Source organism: Embiotoca jacksoni, unplaced genomic scaffold (assembly GCF_022577435.1).
Source record: "Embiotoca jacksoni isolate LCO1_2020_lvr unplaced genomic scaffold, fEmbJac1.0.p SCAF_1, whole genome shotgun sequence".
NCBI classification, from domain to species: Eukaryota; Metazoa; Chordata; class Actinopteri; family Embiotocidae; genus Embiotoca; species Embiotoca jacksoni.
Genome location: NW_027185229.1, coordinates 18,797,914 through 18,820,891, shown reverse-complemented (window position 1 = coordinate 18,820,891; position 22,978 = coordinate 18,797,914). Strand labels below are relative to the sequence as shown.

Below are 22,978 nucleotides of genomic sequence, written 5' to 3'. Positions count from 1 at the left end.
GCAGATTTCAGTCGTGTCTGCATGCAGCCACATGATTGTTGTTGCTGCTTCCAACTTTATGGTTTAATGGCTAGTTAACCCTCTCCTCTGCGAGTATGCTTTTACTGTTATTTGCTTTGAATGCTGTAAATGCCTGGCACGGTTTTCATGCCTTCCCGTTATGTCTTTTTACTTGCAGAAGCACCTGCTGGGGTCGACCCGCTGATCGAGCCTCCGTCCCACTGTGGTCCACTGAGTGTCCTGCCGTTCCCTTTCAAAACAGGAGGATGTGATGCGAGGATGTGAGTTCTGTGGTCAGGTCCCCAGTGAGCTCGCCTTGCAGAGCAGCGGTGTGGGAGATGGCTCCATGACAATGGGTTTCCTGGCAAAGTTTTTTTTTTTTTTTTGGGCTTGGGAGGAAATTTGACTGTTTAACGCTAGTTTACAAGCGGCAGAGAGGTTAGACAATGTAAAGATGATTGTGATAATACGTTGGAATAATTGTGTCAGTCTTGTCCGTGGTGGAGGTCTCCATGCCAACCGTTGAATACTGGGTACAATACAACTGTGCCTCCAAGGGCTGGGAGGGTATTTTAAGATCCCGTACCATATGCCCATTTGATCCTGTGGTATCGTTAATTTTTCATTACGACACCTTCGTGTAACTCTTTGCTGCAGTATGTGGTAGGTGTTTTCACACATGCCAGTACATCTCAGTTTTCATCAGGCACTGCTTCACCACAGCTGCCAGAGCTGCTGCACCACATAGTGAGGCAAGTAGAAGTTTATAGGAGTTATATTTTCAGTCGAGTGGGAGCTAATTTTTATTTTATACTCGGCAGTTTTCTACAATTCCTTTTCAAGATGAAGCCTCTGGAAACTACCGGCTGTACCAGCCCTACTTTTCACTTTTTATACCACCCCTCCACTTTCTCATCCTCCTTTTTTTTTTTTTTTTTTCCCTCAGCACTGGGGGAAGATGAAGCACTCGTTTGCTAGAATCTGTTTCCCAGCAGCGGCCCGAGCTCTAAGATGGATCGAGGGGATTTGCATGGGGTGGGTTGGAGAGATGTGAGAGAGAACAGGAGTGCGAGAGAGAGAGAGAGAGCGAGAGAGATGTTACTGCTGAGGCACAGCAAATGAGGACTGTAGAGAGGGGAGGAGGGGGTGGGAGGAGTGAAAAGGGGGCACACTCAAAGAGATCAGAAAACAACAGTCCTGTCCTATGCCCAGAGGACAGACGCTATCATCTACTTACACTGAGGTTGAGAGGGCTGCGCGGAGGGTTTACTTTTACCTGCTGTGGATGCTGCAGTCACCCCCTTGCCTCTCCCTCTCTTTTCCTCCTCCTTTCCACGCAGCCTGTCTGGAGCCGCAGAGGACCGTCAGCATGTACAGACGAAGCACAAGATAAGAGTGCTGGCAGAGCAAGTGTGCCCACAGCTCCGCTACCTGCTCCACCACCCTGTTTTACTCTGCCTCGCACATGGATACCAAAATGCTCTCACAGGCGCACGTTCAGAGAACTTTCCCTTGCGCGCACACACTTACATGATGACAAGCAGGCAGGCACACCTCCTCCCATTATCTGTGCGGCGAGCAGTTCTGCTCATACTGGTGTGAGCAGCGAGGGACTGCATTTCGCTCCTCGGCGGCGGCAATAGCAGCAGCAGCAGCAGAAGCAGAAGCAGCAGCAGCAGCAGCAGTAGCGGCAGCAGCAGCAGTAGCAGCAGCAGCAGCAGCAGCAGCAGGACAGGTCCAGAGGAGAGTGGTCATCACTAGAGATCACACACACACACACACACACACACACCAGCTTCTGCAACTACAGGCAAGCCTCCTTCTTCACTCGTTCTTTTTTCCCCACTCTCTTTTACATTCTCCTCTTTTTCCTGTCTTGTTGTGACGCAGTGTTGCTGACCTTCCCTTATCACTCTCCTCTCTCTTTCTCCTCAGTGGGACAGCTATGGAGGACACCCTCACCTGCAGCCATGCCACCTTCTCCCAGGTGTTTGGACGCCAGGGACAGCTCATGCAATCCAGTGAGTAGCCTTAATTACACCTCATGCTTCCTGAAAAATCATTAGCCAGCTGCATCCCGCATGTCAGCGCAAATGATCTCCACCCTCAGCATTTCTCTACGATCTCATCATCAGCTTTATTGCCATTTTAATTCAGGTGATTCTAAGAGGTGCAATGAATCTCTTGCAGTATTATAGCTAAAATATCTGTTGTCTGCTACTGTGACAAAACATAGTTTGTAAAAAAAAAAAAAAACACATCATAAAAACTGGGTTATATTATTTAGTAAGGGAGGGTTTTCAGATGCGCCTGCTTGTGTAAAGGTCAAGAACCATTTCAAGGCTTTTTTTTTTCATCCTCAGTAGATTGTGTGATTGTGATTCTATTTGATGTTCCTGATGTTAGTGCAGCAAGTTTCTGAGGGTTGTGTTGGATGCATTAACTTCTGTAGCCTTGTGTTATAAGAAGCGGGCTACAAAAGCACATTATTTTCACGCAATGCTCTGGATGAGCTTGGGGCTGTGGCTCAGCTGTGCCGGGGATTGAATTTAGGCAAAAAAGGGCACTTTACTGGGACTTGAACACAAGGATGAATTGCTTTCTGTTCCTTTAGTAACAGAGCAGTTATAAAGGTTTGTTAGCAAAGAACATTTCTACATGTTTCTTTTAATTTCATTGTATTTTAAGTAGTAGATCTTGACATTTTTATTATGAGGTTGAGCACCAATAACAAAGATTCTAGTTGTCAGTATATTTGTAATGCAGGTGCAGTTTTAGTATGGTTAAGCCTGACAGGATTAGACACTATCAGAGAGGCTCTCAGAGTGATAGCTAAATTATTGAAAACTGAATCAATCAAGATTTTCAGGACCATAGAAACACTGAACACAACCTTGGAGCGCTGCAAATGAAGCATACTTTAGTGATATCTTATTATGTAATGCGCATGGTCAGAATACATATTTCCCTAAGAGGAAAAAAGGAGCTGAGATTGACTTGTCTCCAGAATGAAAGTGTCAGCTGCTTCCTCCTTATCTCCTCATCTGGCCTGGTATCTCTCCTCATGGAGACGTGCTGTGAGAACTTAGTTAATGCCTTTGATGCCTCCACTCGGTCGTAAATGCAAAGTGATTCTTCACACAGTGTTATGAAAGATAATAAGGAGAGCCCAGGCGGATATCAAAATAAAGCTGCCTTTAGAGTTGCATCATATGCATTTACTTTGTCACATCAATTTTCAACTCCTGTGTTTCTCATCATTACCACATGGAGAGAGGAGTGTCTGGTTGGAGTTTAGAAGCAAGTGCTATCAAGAAGAACCCAGCCAAGGCAGCACTTTGTGGAGCTAATAATGGAAACACATCATTCATTTTCCTGTGCTGGAAAAGTCATGCTTCTCAACCCGTGTTTCTTAATGAAGCCTGGTTGCAGGATTTCATCTATAGGGATCTTAAATCATGGACTTATTTGAGGAGATAAACATGCAGAGTACATTGTTGTTGTCTTTGCTGATGTTCCTCACCCACTTCTTGCCCTTTTTATGAATAATGCGCTTTGTTTGAATGTATCTCCTTGCTTGATACTGTGTTAATTGGAACATATTGCTATTGAAAGGTTGAAGGGCCCTACTTATTATTCAGCCTCAAACGGGCACAGTGCTGGAAGCATCTTTAGGAAACGAATGGTTTTGGAGCGCTGCTGATCTGCTGCGTGTCTCTCGGATTTCATGTTTTTACGGCAAGCAGAGAGAGTGACCCTCTCAGGATGTGCTAGCAGCATGTGCAAAGCACATGTCAAACATATAATGCAAGTTATATGTGCTCAAATGTATGCTGAATTCTTCACATACACCACTCTAATGTTAATCTGCATGAATGCATGTTTCACAGGGCTTTATGCGCCCTGTGTCAGTTTATCTGCAGGGCATCACAGTATAAAAGGAGGTAAAACAAGAAGAGGGTGTGTCAGTGCTAAGAGTCATATTACATTGTCTCATGGCTGACAGCGAAGACAGTCTCTCCTTCAAAGTAAAAGCATGCAAGTTTAAAAATATTCAAAATGTATTAAAAAAGTATAGTGAAATTATTACACAGTCAACAAAGACTACAACTGTTAAATGCAATAGATATAAACAATATACTTTGATTCTCAGTCATGTTGACTTGTGATATTTTAAAGTGATGTATTAGCCACTTGTGGCCCATAATCACTGTTTGCATATAGTTGCATGGAAAAATAAGAGCACCCCTGGATACGTTTTGTTGATTTTTAAAGTGAAAAGAAGTATGTGCAGCAAACAAACATAAAAAAAAATGTCCCTTTATTCAAATGTTAATGACATTAGGCTTTGTGAGAATTGCGACGAGAGATGGTCAGCTGATGACATATCCAAAGTTCATAGATTATCTGACTCTTCAAACATTGTGGTAACACCATGGGCTCCTCTAGGCAACTGGTTGAGGATCTGAAAATTAAACCATTTGATGCCCACTGACCAGAGGAAGGCTATGAAAAGATATCGTAGCAGCAAGAAATAGGGAAACTAAGAAAACATCTGCAAGACTGAGAAAACTTTCTGAGAAAAACTGCACGTCTTCTGGGCAGAAAGGAAAAGCAAACCCCCCCCAATGTGGCTACAGAGAAACTGCAGGAAGGTTTAGCTGACACAGGAGTGGCAATGTATTGTTCCACTGTGCAGCATTGATCCACAAACAAGGTTGATATATAAGTGTCATCAAAGGGAAACGCTCAACACAAAAATCAATAACTGAATTCTGCAAAGCAACATGTCCTTCAGTCTTTTTGAAACATGTTCTGTGGACAGATGAAGTTCAAATTGAGCTTTTGGACCAAAACCACAAGAGGTATGCTTGGAGAAAAAAATGGGGCAGAATTTTATGAAAAGAACACCTCGCCAACTGTTTGGAATTAGGGTGGAAATATTCTGCTTTGTGAATGTGTGGCAGCCAGTAGCACAGATGAGGATTCCACTAAATATCAGCAAATTCTGATTGCAAACATCATGCAGTCAGTTGCGTTTTGAAGCTTCTGGAATGGCCTTCACAGATTGAACATTGAAAATATTAAACATGTTGTGTAGGGATTCTAAAGTTTGGGTCACTACCTAGTTAAGTTGACAAAATGAAAAAAATAACAGTGCACAAACTTTTGAAGAAAAGCGTCACTTTTCAAGCCCATTTTTCATGTCTCTTACATTGGCGGTATTTACTTTTTTTTCTAAACAAAATATGTAATTTGCCCAGGTGGCCAAATTTTTTGTTTCACCAAAGTGATGTCCTCTTTTAAGTAAGTTTGGTTATGCTGTGCTTTAGAGGCCTGAAGAGGCACAACTATACAATATCTGAATGACTTAAAAAAATGTCATAAAAATGAGCAGTTTGTAGTTTGTACGTAGAAAAAGGCATACTTTCTTCTTTTCTGGTTTATTCTCTGTTTCATTCAACTCATTGTGTTTGTTTTAGCATTAAAACGCCACAAGAGAGTTTGGTACGATGCGTGTTCACTCTCTGCTTCCTGCAAATTCTGCTTGATGGGGCCACAAAGAATGGGTTAATTGTCAGTGGACGCACAAGCAAGAGACGCTAATCTAACAGATAACGCAAATCAGAGTTCCAGGCTGGTGTTGTATTTGATGTGTTATATTTTGATGTATTGAACTGAAGTATTTATGCCAAATGACTTTTTTTATACAGACAAAAGAAAGAATGACATCCTGTGAGAAAATGGAGTTATGATGAGGAACAAGAGCTTTTAGTATACAAGCTCAGCAGCATTTTAAAATTAAATGTGCTCTATCCTTTGCAGCCTTTTAGAGATGAAATCCCTCCTCCTGTGCAGAGCAGCAGAAGTGTGAAGTGCTTTGTCTAATATGTTCCCAGGCAACATATGTAAAGCAAAACTGGAGCAAGACTGTCCTTTTCTCCTAACAACATTTTCCCCACTTGTGCATTTTGGTACAACTGTAAATTTGCCCTAAGTAAATGGCAAGTGAAGCCTCTGTTTCTGAGAACTACATGTATTATTCACTACATTTTGACTCCTCACCCTCCTCATTATCTTTGCTTTTAATTTTACCAACATTTTGTCCTACTTTTTTGCCCTCAAACTGCTTGCTGCAACAAAAAGTTCAGGAGGTTTAACAGCTACACGAAAAAAAAAAAAAAAAGCCTCGTGTGCTATCACTGCGTTTGCACAAATCCCTGCAAGCTCAAGCTTGGCGTCTTCTTGCCCAAATGGCCGTTTCCTGACAGTGCAGTGGTTTCAGTCACCTTTCTGCTCCACTGGACCAAAGTGATGTGAGGAGAGGCACAGTGTAGGGTTGTCGGCAGCGTCATCCACAGAGTAGGTCCACAGAGACCTATAACTCTGGATGTCTTCATTGTCCCTCTTGTGTGGAGCCATCCTCATGTCTCTGCTAAGGAAGGTCAAGGTTCTGCTTATGGCCAATGTTCTCATCCCTCTTACACTCCAGTGTTGCCAGCCATTGACCCTAATAGTAATATAATTCAGAGAGAAAGGCTATTTAAGTGCTTCTTTTACTGAATCACTTTTAGTGCAGGTGTGCTGAGACTAATCCCTTAAGAGCAACCAGAATTTTTGCCAGATAAAATGAAAAGTTATTTTTCCCTTTCCTCCGTAAAAGCAGAATCAGATTTATTAAATATACAGTCCAAACAATGTATACGGCCACTGCTGAGTTTTCCTAATGTCCCTCATACTGGTTTATATACTTGTACTTACATTATTGATCTTACTTATTCCCTAGTATCCCCAGCAGCACTGAAAATCACTTCCTCAGGGTCAATACAAGCCTAATTTAGATCTCCCTCCCTTTTCTTATCCCCACATTGGATTTGTGAACTTCAGTAGAGCGGACTTCACATGTTTATCAGACAGTTATATATCCTGACTTACAGCAGCAGCTCAGGCAGGTCAGTGCAGCTGCAAAGCTCCAGATAAGCTACTGTAAATATTTGATCGAAAGTCAATTATTTGTTGGTAGAATATAATTAGATTCATAAAATGTGTTTATTATCTTACATAGGGCTGAATTTCAACCTTGTTGTTGTGTATAATCATTTGCATTTTGTTGCATGTGGCCCTTAGTTCCTCAGGGGGCAGGGATCCCATGTATCTTCATTAGCACACTTTCCCTCATGATGATCAATAAACCGATGGGAGTTCACTGACTGTGGTGTTCGCTTAGAGAATCAAAGAGTCAGGTCTTTGACAGGAGAGCGACTTGTTTCACTTGACTGACAGGAGTCTCTGCACTGACTGGAGACACTGTATTTAAGAGATGTTGAGCTTCATTGACTCCTGACCAGTTACTGACAGCATGACAAGAGAGATCCTCAGCCACAGCAATATGTTACAAGATTCTGATATTGCGTTTTCTTTTATTATCTTTTTGACATTTTTCCTTTATTTGAAAATTGACTCTGGATGTTCTTTTATAGAGGCAGAAAGACTACAGCCACGCCAGAGGCCCTGTGAGGTTTAGGGAGAACGCGGTGCTTCGGGCTGAATGGAAGTTGAATTTTATGACGTCCAACCACATATTTCTGCAACAAATTTTGTACCAATTTAGTTTAGTAAATGTTTAGAGGTTTAGAGGAAAGTGAACTCGAGGAAATTTGTCATCTTGAGAACGTGAATATTGTACAAAATCAATCAAAATATTCATGAAACTTCAGTAAACTTATAAAGTAACTTATAAAGTAAATGTGATAATCTCTTCTTAAATGTGTGGAACTATAGTGAACCCGGGGGTTCACATTCCTTGTCTGTGTACCACATTATCTCAGTGAATGTGTGTCTGGTTTCATACAGGCAGAAGGTGAAGATGGCCAACTACATTGTTATAGGGCTGAATTTAAGAATTCAATTTAACAGAGTTACTTAAAGATCCCATATTTTTTTTTTAATTTTCTGGTGTTTTATTTGCAGTCTTGTCTTATCCATAAGAAGATTTTTGTGATTTCAAATTGCAAAAAATATCTCTATAGTTTTACATCTCTTTAAAGCTTCCCTCTGGAGCCCTACAAAGAACAGACTTTTCAGTGTCTGTGTCGTTAAGGTACCTTGAAATCAAACACCCCCTCTTCTGATTAGCTGACTCCTTTCAAAGTGATGTAAGCCCCGCCCAACCAATGGTTTTCTTCTGTCTTGTAGCTTGCTTGCCACAGAATGACCACTTGATATTTTCTTTATCACATGAACTTGGACAGTGGGCAGTGCTAATGGTGGACATGTGAGATTAATGTGAGTTTGTGACATCACAAACTTATGGAAGTGCAAACAGCACAGCTGGTGAATACAGGCTGTGTTTTTCTCTCCATGGACTCAGTGTTTTGACACTTTCACGGTGTTTACAGAGCAGCTGGACCTGTTTTACAATCAAAACGGAAACGGAAAAAATAAATCATTCCAAATGGGACCTTTAAAGATAAACATGTATTTTTTTGTATGATTTCTGCCATTTACTGCCTCCAAAATTACCGTGTCAATGTCCTATATTTATGTATGATTTATATATTTTATATTTCTTAATAACAACATAATTTTTGACTTTACTGTGCTAAACAAATCTCGACCTGGTGGTTGCTGCAGCCCCACAAAACGTTGTGTTTTATAGATCTTCTGGACAAAGTGCTTTGCTGTTTCTAAGGCATTTCATACATTGCTGCATTGTTTTAAAGGATTGTGGTAGTCTCTAGCACTTTCAATTGCTCTGCCTCTTGCTCTCTTTTTCTTAATCTCTTCTGTCTCTCTGTATCTCTTTTGCACACACTCACAGGAAAGTGAGGGTATTGCAAAATTTTAAGTGGATGCACATAAGCTGAATACTGTGCGCTCAGCGAACACATCTCTCAGATTTAATAGTCACTCATCTCCACCACTTTAAAGCAGCTAAATTTGTCACTGCTCAATCTGCCGTGTGCACACCGAGCTGCCAGGAGAGTGTTTAAGGTATGAACAACAGCGGATTTTACCGAGAGGCTAATCCTGCTCATTTTGACGTCCGTATGATTAGTGTGTGTATCACTAGTATTTGTCAACATGTGTTGTGACTGCATGTGCCTACTGTCGATTTGAGTGAATATTTGAGTGTCTAACAGGGTAAAAACACATACATGTTAGCACAATCAGGTGCTGGACAGAAAAACAAAACACAAAGCTGCTCAGATGAAAAATGGTATTAATACATTCGTACACCTGGAGTGCAGCTTCCAGTGTGCCGTTCACATCCCTGCTGTGTTTTCTGCGTCATTGAACCCTCTGCCTGAGTGCTGACTCTGCATACTGTATCTGGCTCACCATGCCCAGTACTTCTGGCCTCTTTTTTTTTTTTAAATTTTTTTAACACCCTCTCCTCCATTGTTACACTTTTACAAGTGCCGAGCTGCTTCCTAAAACATCAGTATTTGTCTCACAATCTTTAAACAATCCAACACAGAGCAAACAAAGAAACAAAAAGGAGCGGAATACTGGAACAAGAAAGCAGTCAACACCCACAGCGCAACACTCAAATTGAAAAATTACAGAAAACAATACATTTGAAAATTCTTTTTTTTTTTTTTTTTTTAAAGTGTATTTGAAATGCTCTCACCTTACTGCAGCTAAAATAGAATACCTGAGCTGAAAAGTGGTTAAACCTTGTTATACAGCTCAGCATGATTTTAATACTATCCTATTCCATCAGACTTCCCCCTCCTTATCAGTCACTGCACCACAGCAATGTGCTGCATAAAATAATCCTGAGGAGAATCTGGTGTGCTCGGTGTCTGTATAAATATGCATCAGTAGTTAGTGCCGCCGCTCCTATGGTGATGAAATATGGCCTATTCTCCTGGGTGCGTCGCCTTAACATACAGGGCACGCAGTTCACAGATGGGAGTGACAGTGTACACTGTGTATTTCAGTGTTAAAATGCAAGTTTTTGTTGCAATGTCTCTCTGCCTATCTACCTATGAACAGAACATTTTAATGACCATAGAAGCGATTTCTAGTTCAAATTGAGCCTTTTGTTTCCAATAAAATATCCCCCAATGTTTTTGTGGTTCTTAACGATCATGTCTATAAATTATAGATGAGAAAAAGTCGCACACTTTTCTAAAAAAAAATGCATAAAGTTCAGTGATGTTTTGACAGTGAAAAAGCTAATGAGCAGAGCTGTGTTTGAATTCATGCTCTGTAAATCACGAGTGGGAGTTGAGACGATTGACTTTACATGTGCTTTTCCACCAAGTTATGCCACAAAAGGAAGAATATATTTAATGCCAAGAGTTTCTTCAGATGTCTACTGAGTTTGGATGTAAGAAATGATTTGGGTTTAAAGCAGACTGGATCACAAGAATTTTTAAATAAGGAAAGTGTAATTGTGAAACCCACTGAGGAAACGCCGGTATGCTGTTGGAGGGAGTTTACAAGGAGGCTGTGAAATGATGTGTTTGCCAGCTGAAAGAGTGTATTAATGTCACCATGTATTAACTAACCAGCCAACCACCTGACTGTTATCGGGCTCAGGGCCTGCTTTACAGACTCCTGGATATGTGTTAAGGCGGGTAAAGAGTCAATAGTATGTCACGTCACATTATATTAGCTGCTACTTTTGTTAATGGATTTGTTACTAACACCAAACTTGCAGGAGCCAGCGCCTCACTGAGGTCCCATGTCAGACACTTAATGCTCTCACAAAAGTCTTGGGTGATTTCTACATAAGTGAGCAGTGCGGCAGGGACGTCTCTTTCTCGCTGCACCTCATACCCCAATACGTCTTAGACTGATGCAGAGCAGCTAAAGTAAAAGATTCAGAAAGCACTTGTGTCAATGACAGCACCGTTTGTGCTCATCTGATGAGACACATTACAGCTGTGATTCGCCTCCCAATGCACTGTAACGTCCAGCAGGTTAAGTAACACTGCTCCACCGACTTTGCCTTTTTAACCACTAGATTGCAATCCCGGGACAAAAATAAACCTCAATTTATCAATGCAAATGCACTGGTTAGTGGAAAAACAGCATCCCTTATTAGTAGGATTATAAATTACAGTGAATATGGTATACACAGTACACACTTACTTATTGGACTCTTATTATGACAAACATCTTTATTAATGGTGCAGCCCTTTTATATACGGTCAATGGGTGCAACTAAAGATAATGTTTTATAATCACAGAAAAGAGTGAAATGAAATGGCCATTACAGCCATTACAGTCTTCGTTTGTCTGACCAACACACAGTATTCAGTTCACAGTGATATAAAATGGGTAAGCAGCAAATTCTCACATTTGTGAAGCTCAAACCATTAATTTTTTGGGGTAATTATTGCTTGAACAAATACATTGACAAATACATTGTTATCAGAATTTAGATGAATTTATTGTCAATGGACTAATTACTTAATTGATTAGTTTCAGCTCTGAAGTGTATTTCTTAATAGCTTCTTTGTGTTCCTCTTCAGTTAGTCTGCCCTGATTTGATTTCATATGCCAACTGGGAACTGTCTGGAAAATCACACGCAGGCAAATCATAAGTTACAACGAACGCAGGCAATGTATAGGAAGGCTTCAAAAATATAGTAAATGAATGTCTGTTTTAACGTACACACAAAGTGTCATACTGAATAACACGGCAAGCATCGACTGACTCAATGTTACTACCTGTCTTAACCTATCAAATGCCTCACTAATTCACAGGATGCTATGCTAACTTATGCATGCTATGCTCATACACCAACGTGAGACACTACTTAATACAAGGCCTTTGTAACTATGTGGGAGTGTGCAGTCTCTTAATGGGGTTGTCAACTTGGCACCTCACGTCATTGGTGTTTCGTGGAGTTAGGCCCACGACACCTCTGGAAGGCTTAACAGCGGCTTCACACCCGACACCCCTGCTCTACCTGTATTACGTCTACGCTAGTATGACTTGTGGCTTCATTGGCATCGTTATCTTTGCTCAAGGCCACAAGATCATAAATGTTATACATGACCATCACTATCATTCCTTCTCCGACAAGATCAGAGACATCCCCGCTAGTATGCGGAACATCACATAAGTTTGCTCCATGGATTCAGTTTGTGTTAAGTCAGTTTTACAAGAATCTGTTATGTTATTGTGACTGCCCTTTGGCTTTTTCGAATTGCACCACAGAGAGCTGAGATCAGAGACGTTGAACACACACTACAGATCAGAAGCACTGGCTCCGTCCAGCTTCACAACTGCGTCAGACCAGCCATTATGACAAGTGGTTTCTGTATCACCGCTCTGATGTCATTTGGGTCGGAGCTGTCCTCCACAGACATGTACTTGGAGAGACATGCTCAGCATCATTAAACAGCGCTCAGCTCTCTCCTCTCCGGGCTCACGAGTTGCAGCCATGTGAATATGGAGTGAGCCCAGTTTGAAGTTTTTGATGTGAGAGGGAAGTGAAAAAGCCCAAGAAATGTGTTGGCAACTGTTTTCTCCACACAGGACTGTCTAACTTGGTAATATGTTCAGTTGATGTGCCTTTGAACTCAGGATTTGTTTACCTGCACAGAAACGTGTTAATGAATGATAGTGGTAATACCTGCGGTCTGAACTCAGTGGATCCTCAACTATTAGAAACCTGCTGTGAAACTGAATTTCGAACATCAAAGTGGCTGATAATGATAATGGATTCAAAACTGTCACCCTACATTAGAGCAAATTTAAAGTTCAGCCATCTAATCCCCATCTGTCTTATTTCAAGTTTGTGAGTTGTGTGCTACCTGCCATTGTACAAAGATAGGCTTCAGCTCTGACCCACTTTCATATTTCCTGAACAACGGGTTCACACACTCTCTCACAAACAGTCCTAATTGGCTACAGCCTTGTCACCGGTGCCGCATGTTGCCCCGGTTTTCGAAAGGCACTCCAGCGTGCAGCCTCCGGATTTTGAAATGTCACGTTTGAGCTCACACAGGTCTGCTCTAACAAGCAGTGTTTACCCCGACTGTAAAGAGACGAGATGATCCTGATTTTCCTTCCTCATCTCAGCCGATTCACAGAAGTTTCTTCTCTTCTGTCTGTCAGCTGTATCTTCAAAGTTTCTTCTTAAGGTCGGAGCTATTAGCGATGCACCTTGCTTTCCTGGGTCCATTTTGGGCGGCATATTTATTTATTCCTATGGATAACCAGCCAAATGTCGACATTGCGTCGGGACATTAGCAGCACAGTTACAACTTTGGCAGTAACTTTGTCAGCTATCTGATATATTAATGGTGAATTTCAAATGGAGAACTTTAATTTATATGAAGAAAATGTATCAATTTCTCTGACAATAATCTTAAAAGAACACAAAGCACATTCAGCGATGTGTTTTGTTGAACCTAAGCCTTTGTGTTTCTCTGCAGCTGTTGCAGCTGTGCCTGTCACCGATGCTATTTTTCTCCTCCCACACAGCTCTTTGCGACGTGTTTGTGCCTGTTCTTGTCAAAGTGATTTTGGGAGATATTTGAAGTTTTCTAACTGATGTACAAGTAGATGAGGCAGATTACAGTAAAGTGGGTACACCAATAGTATAAATCAAAACACAGTAACTCCTAGAGTGCACTGAACAACAACGAGGAGTCATTATATAAGAGAAGCTGAGGGAGGATTTCACTTTCATCTGTCCTGGCTTTACTTATTTTTACTCTGTAAGAGAATTGAGGTCTTACCAAAGACTTGTTATGGATGCTAACAATAATTAATCTTTAACCCCGAGATTCAGGAAACTTTCAGTCTATCTGCCGACCCCTGACCTTCTGATCTAGCAGGTGGTTACCTACTCCTTTTGCCATTACAAGCAGTGTTTACCCCGACTGTAAAGACAGACACAGACAATTGCACCTGATGTCACTGAGCGCTGTTCCTTTTCTGTAAATTAATTACCCGTGTGTGTGTGTGTGTGTGTGTGTGTGTGTTTCTCTCGGCTGCGTGGAGGAATTTATCAGAGTTGTTACATCAGGTGTTGAAGAGACGGCCTTAGGCATATTATCAAAGGGCCATCGAAGACTTTTATGTTCAGTCAATGGTTCAACACTCCCCCTGAGATTAGTTTTTCTAAAGACTTTGACTCAAAGTAACACTCAGGTTGCTCATTGCTGATCTCTTGTGCGTCACACTGGGTGGTACACCAATCAAAGTTATGTAAAATCAGTGAAGGGCACTTCACCCTCTACATAGTGGAGAGGGCTTAAGGACTATATTTTAATCACACATCAGTAACAAGATTTGGAAAGATCAGAGATGACCTTTTTCTGGAGATGATTGCTGTTATTCTTTGGAGATACTAACACTGATAATGTTAAAAATCTAACCTGGAGTTTTTATACAGATGAAAGGTCCATGTGATTGGCTGTAATCAATAATTGAAATATTTTTTTGCCTCTTTAATGTGCTATGTTTTGGCGTCATTTCTCCAAGGCAGCTTCTTTGCCGTGCTCGTGGAGGCAGAGGCAGATGTTTTAAAGGGCCGAACTCATGTATACACACACACACACCACTTCCTTTAAAAAGCAACCTTTCAGGCCAAGAGACGGATATTTTCATTACATCATTTGCAGCATACATCAAAGCTACCAGGTGGTGGCAATGTTGCTGTGGGCAAAATAAAATCCCTCCTGCAGTTTTGGCTTCCACACAATCCGTCAGCTTCATGCTGTAATGTAGGAACCTGTTGTCACAGTGCGATTCAGCTCGCTCCATCCCAAAGTGCTAGAAAGGGTTTTTCCTCATCTGCTACCTATAACCTTTTGTAATTTTTTTAATTTTTTTATCCCACATACTGTACATTTATAGATTAGAGATGTGTGCAGACTGCAGAGATGCTGTTTTGAAGGATAGTGTGGGAGATTATTGGGAGCGAAAGCTTTAGCATTGATGTCCCAAGCTGAGAGAAGTGTTTGATCTGCTAGCCAGTAGCTGGTATTTTTCAGATATGCAAATCAAACATTGCATCATAACCTAAATGATTTATGTGAGTCTGAGCTGATCCTCACGGTTTGGCATGATGCCCCTTTCTACATGCTTTTTGTTGGGAGTTGTTTTCCAGTTTGGGTTTGTCCTTTTAGTTCCATTATGAGGGAAATCATTAAGAGGTGTTTTTTTTTTTTTTTTTTTTACAGCTGCAGCTCAGTTTACTTTTCATGACACTCAGCCTGCATTAATAGGCTGCACAGTGTCTTTTGTGGTTCTAGAGAGAGCTTTTTAAAATAAAATCACTGTGATTATGTAGTTTTGGGACTTCACAAGTATTTTTTTTAATAATACATAGCAGACAGTTGAGACATAACAGGACACAGAGGTGAGAGAGACATAGAGAGTGACATGCAGCTAAGATCCCCCTCTGGGTTTAAACCAGGAATATTACAGATGTCATGGTTGGTGTCTAAAATGCCGCAAGACTACAAATTATTTACAGAAAGTCTGCATTCAAAATGGGAGGTGTGGAGTTAGAAAAGTGGCGGCATTCATGTGTTTTCATTTCATAGGCCACTGAGAAACATTATGAGATATGTAGAGTTCATGGATTTTGGAACTTGACCGATAATATGGAGTAAAAGTCAGGAAAATCTTTTGACCTCCACGATTTCAATAATTTTTTTCTTGAATCTGTTTTCACAAGTCCTCTAACCTTATATACTGTCAGGGCAGGAATAGGAAAAAAAAAAAATCTCGTAATGCTATAACGTGATGTTATTGGATATCTTTTTAGCAACAGTTCATGACAATCGACCCAGAGAACAAAACCGAGTTAAAATAAATGCTTTCTTTGGTCTGGGAGAACAGTGGTGTCGCCATAACATTTTAGAGCTTAGATTTTAGTCTCATCTGTTTTTATTCATTGCTTTCTTGCTCCTGCAGGCAATCTTGAGAAGTGATTACATTACACTCTGCTCTGTGGTGGTTTGAATTTGGTACATAAATTGTTTTAATTTACATATTGGTCTGGACTAAAGAAATTATTCCTGTGTTTGTATGCATCAGGTTATTGAATCCTTGATTTGACCAGCAGAGCCCTTTTTGGATACGAGAGGTTATTATAAAACTGTGAGTTCCCAAAGGAAAGCTTTTACACTTCTTTTTAAAATTTTGATCTGGTCTTGTATGGTGAAACTGCAGCGTGGGGAATCTGTAGGGAGAGCTAAAAACTTTTCTGCCCTGCAGGCCTCATTGTGAAGATGTTTTCCTCCAGGCTGCCCTCAAGGACTTCACTGTCTTATCTTTAACAGTTTCACTCGCTGAATGAACCGAGTCGCAGCAGCTTCAGCTATACTGTGTGTTTTGTAACAATATGCATATTTTAGCATGCTATAATGCTAAACTAAGACGGTGAAAAAAAATTATACCTGCAAGAGACTGTCATAAAGTAATTTCATGGTAAACATTTTACCGTGCAGACGTAAGCATTTTGCCAAAGTGCTGACAGGTTACAGCATTTGTTAGTGTGGTTGTAGACCGTGCTATTACATTATATCACACTTTTTACTTGCTCATTTTATTACTGTATTAAAGAGAACACATTAACTCACTGACTTGATGTTACCTTTCATATACGTATTAGTAACTAAAACAGTTAAAATCTTACTTTACATATTTTAAACATGTATAATTGATGATTCTTATAAGCAGTAAAGTAGTATGTTCAATTTATCTCTCTGGAACTGATTGAATTGAGATAACTGTCTGGATGCAGATATGTTTATATCTGACACAGTTTTGTACCTAAACAAGCCAAAACATGACTGTTGCATTGTGGGAACTGTGGAAATGAGGATGAAATGTGGACTTGAGGGACTTTCTTGCGTGGACAGAGAAGAGACGCCTGGCAGTCTGTTTTACTTCCAGTCTGTCTGATTGTTCCGGGCAGATTTTCTAATTTCTCAGAGCTTTAGTTCTGTGGGAACATGACAGCAAAAAAAAAAAAAAAAAAAAAAAAATGCAGTTTGTCCTGGGAAATCTCCTACTCCAAATCCACTGTCACAATTATGCACTCAATGTACACATATTCCCCTGCTGAATGAAATAATCCTTTATGACGACAAGTCAAAAATGCTCTCCAGGATGTAGATGCACGTTTCCCTGTTAACAGTCACCCAAGCCTCAAAAACAGAAAGGACAGGTTGTACTTTGTAAAAACATACAACAACAAACCAGGGTTGTGTAGATAAGTTCTCTGGACTGATGAAACAAAAAAAAATTGAAAATGAGGAAATAAGGAGCCCAAAGTGTCCCATGCGTGTGTTATTGCCTGGGTATGTATGGCTACCAATTAAACTGGCACACTGACATCTGTTGGTGATTGTACATTTTACGGAAGCAACAGAATGAATGCAGAGGTACAGATGAGCATCAAACCTCACGTGACAACTTCCAGCTCGACAACAAGCCTGAACATACGACAGACGCAACAAAAGAGCGTTTCAGGGTGAAGAGGTGGAATATCTTTAACTGGACGAGCGAATCACCTGATTTCAATCCGATTGAGCTGCGATCCACGTGACGAGGACCAGAGTTAAAATAGAGATCCCGCAACAAACAAGCGCCGCAACGAAGGTCTTGGAAGATTATTACTGGGAAAGATACAAAGTGACTGTTTATGTCTGTGGGTCGAAGGATTTTCTGCAAAATACTAGATGAGGTAATTAAAGCCGGGCTCTGATTACACAAGTTCAACCTAATTTTGACATAATTTATTCATCGCTGACAGATTTTCAGTGTCCGGTCCCAAACGAGCGTCGGGAACAACAAACGAGTCTTGTAGTGTAACATACTTGAAGAACAGCGACGCGGCATCTGGGACACCACTAGACACCCCTGCGAAGATACAGCATGTCAGAATTGTTTTGTTTTTACCTACCTAGTTTGGCATATTCTACAACATGTTCATTTACGTTGACCAATAGCAGGACAAAGTGCACATTTTTGACAACTTCTTGACCCCCACCCCCGGTAATATAGAGTCAGGTATGTGAACGATGATCGGTCCGGCTCATACTTGTAGTGTTGCCAGTCTCCCAACAATGACGCGTCAAAGATTTCTGTCACTTTGATTGCTTCGTGAAAGGCTTTTCAACTATTCGAACCTAAAGTTTAGGCTCTATGTGATTTAAAAAAAAAAAAAAAAAAAAAAAAAAAAAAAAGGATGTCGCTCCTTCACAGTTCTATATTGATGTAAACCCACTCAATTGAAAGCTGAGTCTTGGAACATAAAAGTATTATTGATTAATTTTATTTCAGACTGAAGAAAGAAAAACATATTGAATCGTCCAAATACTTATGGTCTGGGCCGTACAAATGGTGTTCTTATTGATCTGCACAGCCATCTGATTTGTTATATGTTTCAGAGACACTGTGTCCAGACATTTTGAGACGCTTTCAGAGTATTCTTTGGGGGAAAAGTGTCCAATTTCAGTCAGCGGGTGGATTGGAGCCTCCTGCAGATAGTGCTTGCAGCACAATGAGGCAAACAAGAAAATTACAGCCCCGTGTTGATGCTGTCAGACTCAGAGAGGGGTCTAGTTATTTGTATTCTATGCAAAATCAACTTTTTTTTAAGCTATAATGGATCTGTCCAAATCCTTGCGCTTGAACACATTTGCAGTTAACTTTACAGTGGCATGTTTTGCAAAGCTTCCTTATAAACATTTGCTCGCTCTCATCCTGAGTGTGGGAGATGCTGTTATAGTCCTGGTTTAAGTTCAGTGTCCCTCCGCAAGACTGTGTTGTGTATTTATCTGGCACTGGTGTAATTGAAATGTAGCCGAGCTCTTCCAGTTGGGATTGCTTCAGATTCTTACAGACTCACCCATCCTTGTGACGTTTTTGGAGCTTCCTCAAATTGGCTTGGCAGAGTCTTTTTGGCTACTGTAACTGCTCGTCTCCCATGGAAAGCAGAAGCAAAAGAGTCATTTTCATATTCTCCTCATCACACCTCCTGCTGTGATAGACCACTGAGCCCATTTGAATGCATATTTGACTGTATTTCAGACATCTGCATTATAAAACTCCCCTGCTCATATTTTTGGTGATTTCACATAGTAACAAATAAACTATACAGAAACTGGAATGGGTTTTTTTTCCCCCTAGAGCTGGGACAGCATTTTATGAGTGAGCTGTTTTTTTTTTGTTTTTTTTTCTTTTCTTCTTTTCTTCTCATGCATATTATATACTCCTTTCACAAAGACTGTACTGGCTGACAAACCACAAACATACCTCATTAGAGTTCATTGTTGATGTTGTTTTGCTCTTGTGGGTGGCTTCAAAGACTGTAATGAGCTGTCCACATCTCCCAGCAGCCACCTGTATGTAGGAGTGGGCTTCACAAAAAAATTACAATATCCCTCTGATTTAAATGATTGTACATTTTACTTTTCATACAAAATACAAAACCCAATCTTGTACGTGCACATTTTCAAAAAAATGCTCCAGAATTAGGCTTTTAGACATAAAATCCTGGACGTGTTGAAGACATTTTATACATACACTGAGCATTTTCTATTTATGGTAACAAACTGTTTACACATCATGTAGAAACAAACAAAGTGCTGATGTTGGATTTCACCAAATCCCTCATTCATGCAGACCATTATATTGTTTTGAAATATAACTTTAAAACAGAATATTTTTGGTGCTTTTCAGTGGCAGACAGGATGTTTAAATGAAAAAGGCACAAAACCAAAATTGGTATCCAACTACTTTACATTTAACTTTACTGTATTATAGTTTCTTCCATGCTGTATTTGTGTGTAGCTCATAAGACTATACTTTTACAACCTTGAAATATTCTTTGAGAATATTTTGGATGATATTCAGTAAGGATTTATAAATGTATTCTTTTTGTGTTTCCCTGCCAGCTTTTCTTTTGCTTGTTTTTAAATACTTTTTGATTCATAGCAGCAGATTCCCCTTCTGACATAATCTTTGCATTAATACAATGATAGAGTTCTCAAATTAGGAGCTGCACCAGGCCTTGCTGAATACTTACACTAGCTATTGATTGTGATCAGCAATGTGAAAACATGGTTTGACTGTTTCCTCACTTGCACATTCTTGGCAGGGAACTGCTGTGCACTCATATCTATTCTGCTGCCTTGTCTGGTTTGCTCCAATAAGAATATTAAATGTGGAAATGTTGGAGAGTTGCAGATGTACACGTCAGAGCTGAACCGCCGTCAAACATTGATCAGGGATGTCAGCGGCCTGGAGAAGAGAGCGTGTCAGCAGCTTGTAATTTCACGAGTGAGAGGCAATCAGTTATTACAAATGGTTCAACAAATTCAAAATGCAGCAGTATGTGATGTTTCTGTCATATATCTGATAGTTTTTATGCCTGGTCAAAAGCTGCGGCATTTTGCTCATGATATGTCACGTTGACACATTCAGGGTAGCGAAAACAACACTGCTTTTGTAGAAAGGCACCTGTCGCCTTCATCATGTATCACAGTGTGACAATGTGTGGGGTAAAAATTTAAAGTGGAGCAGAGATGAGAGGAGGGCGTGTCCGCTCTCCCGGCTTGACAGCATGTCATTTTCAGCAGCAGCGTGCCATTACCCGACGTGTTTGGCAGTCTTTGGGGCAGAGAGGTACACCTTGTAAACGTTGAATGTGAAATTAGAATCCAGTCGTCAACATGTGTCGTAAACATTTTATTTTCCCCTCCATGCATCCAACCGTCCTGCTCTGATTTGATGTACGCCTCGTTGCCTGCAGGGCTGCTGTGTGCTCGTAAACATGCCTCTCTATGTCGTACCTCTGCAGTTCAAGAGAAGGCTGGAAGGTGTGGCCATAAATCTTTGATCATTCTGTTGAAAAGTCGACCTTGACTGTCATCACTGAGTCACACATTGCCTCAGTCGCTCTGTCACTTTTGCCCAAATTGACCTCTTAGCCCGCTCAGTGGTGTGTACGAGAAAGTGAAGCTTGACTTCTACGTCGTGACTAATGCTGAGAAAATATTTGCAAAATTTCGGATTAGTTAATTACACTATAGGTTGTTCACTGACAGAAAAAATACAGTTAGGGGCTGTAAGTAGCGATTATTTTCATTATTATTTAATCTGTTGATTATTGTCTGGTTGAGAAAATATCATAAAAAAAAAATCTGTAATGATTTCTTGCAGCTGAAGTTGTTTAAATCACTTGTTTTGTCAAATCAACAGTCAAAAAGTCAAAGGAATGTATTTACTATCATAAATGAGTCAGAAACCAACAACTGATTTTTAACTTAAAGGTTCAGTGAATTTAAGATGATCTATTGGCAGAAATGTAATATCATATTGACAATTATGTTGGTGTGTAATCCCCTGACACTAAGAATGATTGTGTTTTGTAACTTGACCACTTTAGATGCCACTAAATCCAAAACACGGCTCCTTTAAAAACATATTAATTCATCTTTATCATCTTTTTTCTTAATTTAAAAGAAAGGTTATGATGATCTGCGAATCATTTCAACTCTACAACAATAATTTTGGTTAAAATAACTGTTTAGATCATTTGCAAAGAAAATGACAAATGCTGTATTTAGTTCATTGAATGTGAGGATTTGCTGGGTTTTTTTCTGTTTTCCATCACTGTAATTCTAATCACTTTGGATTTTGTTGTTCAGATAAGGTAATCTTTTGGTTCTTTTCTGTGTGACTATGCCTCCGCTAAGCATAGCAAAGAAACTTGAAAAAAGTAAACATACTCTTTCAAGGGTAGAAGACTAATCTTAACCCACTCTGCATACACTTTTCAGCATTAACTTGTAACTCTTAATTGAAACATAAAGCCTTCATGTTTTTATGGTATGTGTTTTTTACCCCATGTTGTACAGATTTTTCCTAAACTATAGGCTGATGTTCTTGGCATCTCTGGGAACTTTTAGATTTCAACCAGAGTAAAGTTCTGGCTTTGCTCAATGTTTGTTTGCACAGCATGAGTTTGTAGAAATAATTAACAGTATAATCTGTTAGTTACAGTTGGAGTAGTGAAGCTCATACAGTAAATGTTTTTCTGTCTGGTGTGTTGCTCTGACAACATAACTGTTATATTACTTAAATGTCTTCGTAAATGAGTATATTTCACTGAAATTTGTTGGTGTTTACAAGATATTTTCACATTAACACCCACAGGCACTGGCCAGAGAGCTTTATGGAGACCTCTGAGCAGCCTCTCGCTAAGAAGTTTCTGAACCGCACATTGTGTCAATATAGTTTCTAAGTGGGAAAACAAATTTGCATTATTACTGGGACTGTCTCCATTACAGAACGGATTATGTAATGGATGGACTGTGAGTTTCAGTGTCTTGGTAATGGATTTAGCCTAATGATGCCCCCTTGCCTGAAAGAAGGATTAGTGTTTAGTTGTGTGAAGTGTTTTAGATCACACACGTCTGATCCAGAAAATCCCACTGGTGAGAGAGGCAAAATAAAGCATGTCAAGACTGTCTGGAGCTCCTTGATCTACATGTTGATCTAAATTAATTGCCATGTTTTAATGTGGTTTGACCTTTCACCGTCTCAACTCACTTTTATCTCTTTCACAGCCGTCCAGTCTCTGAACAGCCTGAACGACCAGATTGTTCAGTTCATGGTGACCCGACCTTGTAGCCTGGCTGATGAGGATGAGACCTTCATGCCAGGAGAGAGGGATACCTTGAGGAAGTCTATGACTCTAATGAGACACCTGCTCATGGATGCCCAGGTACAGCTTCCTTACTCTCAACAGGGTTAAAGGTCACTCAGTAAATGCTCTTCCCTCTTATTAACATCCTCTTAAGAAAGACTACAAATAATGTTCAGCCCATGAGGAAGGATAATGCACCTGGGATAGTTACAGATAGATAATTGTAAGTTCCTTATGCAAGACAGGGGAACAATTCACCGAATACTACTAAAGAAACTTTCCTTTTTCACCAAGCACAGCTGTCTCACACCTTCAGCCCTCATTTCCCCCTT

The 22,978-nt window shown here is 40.3% G+C and overlaps 1 protein-coding gene across 4 annotated transcripts in view; it reads left to right on the top strand.

Moving 5' to 3' along the window:
* The first annotated feature begins 1,269 nt into the window (after nucleotides 1–1,269).
* kaznb (kazrin, periplakin interacting protein b) overlaps nucleotides 1,270–22,978 on the top strand; it is a 115,944-nt gene continuing 94,235 nt past the window's right edge. For 2 of the 4 annotated variants that reach the window (XM_069145582.1, XM_069145612.1), the window contains exons 1-3: nucleotides 1,272–1,810; nucleotides 1,936–2,021; nucleotides 22,567–22,724. In XM_069145582.1, the coding sequence (XP_069001683.1) occupies nucleotides 1,946–2,021; nucleotides 22,567–22,724 (234 nt within the window). In that variant the 5' untranslated portion in view covers nucleotides 1,272–1,810; nucleotides 1,936–1,945. Of the gene's footprint in view, nucleotides 1,811–1,935; nucleotides 2,022–22,566; nucleotides 22,725–22,978 lie in introns of all 4 variants that reach the window. The other 2 variants (XM_069145575.1, XM_069145619.1) reach the window with 2 other exon arrangements.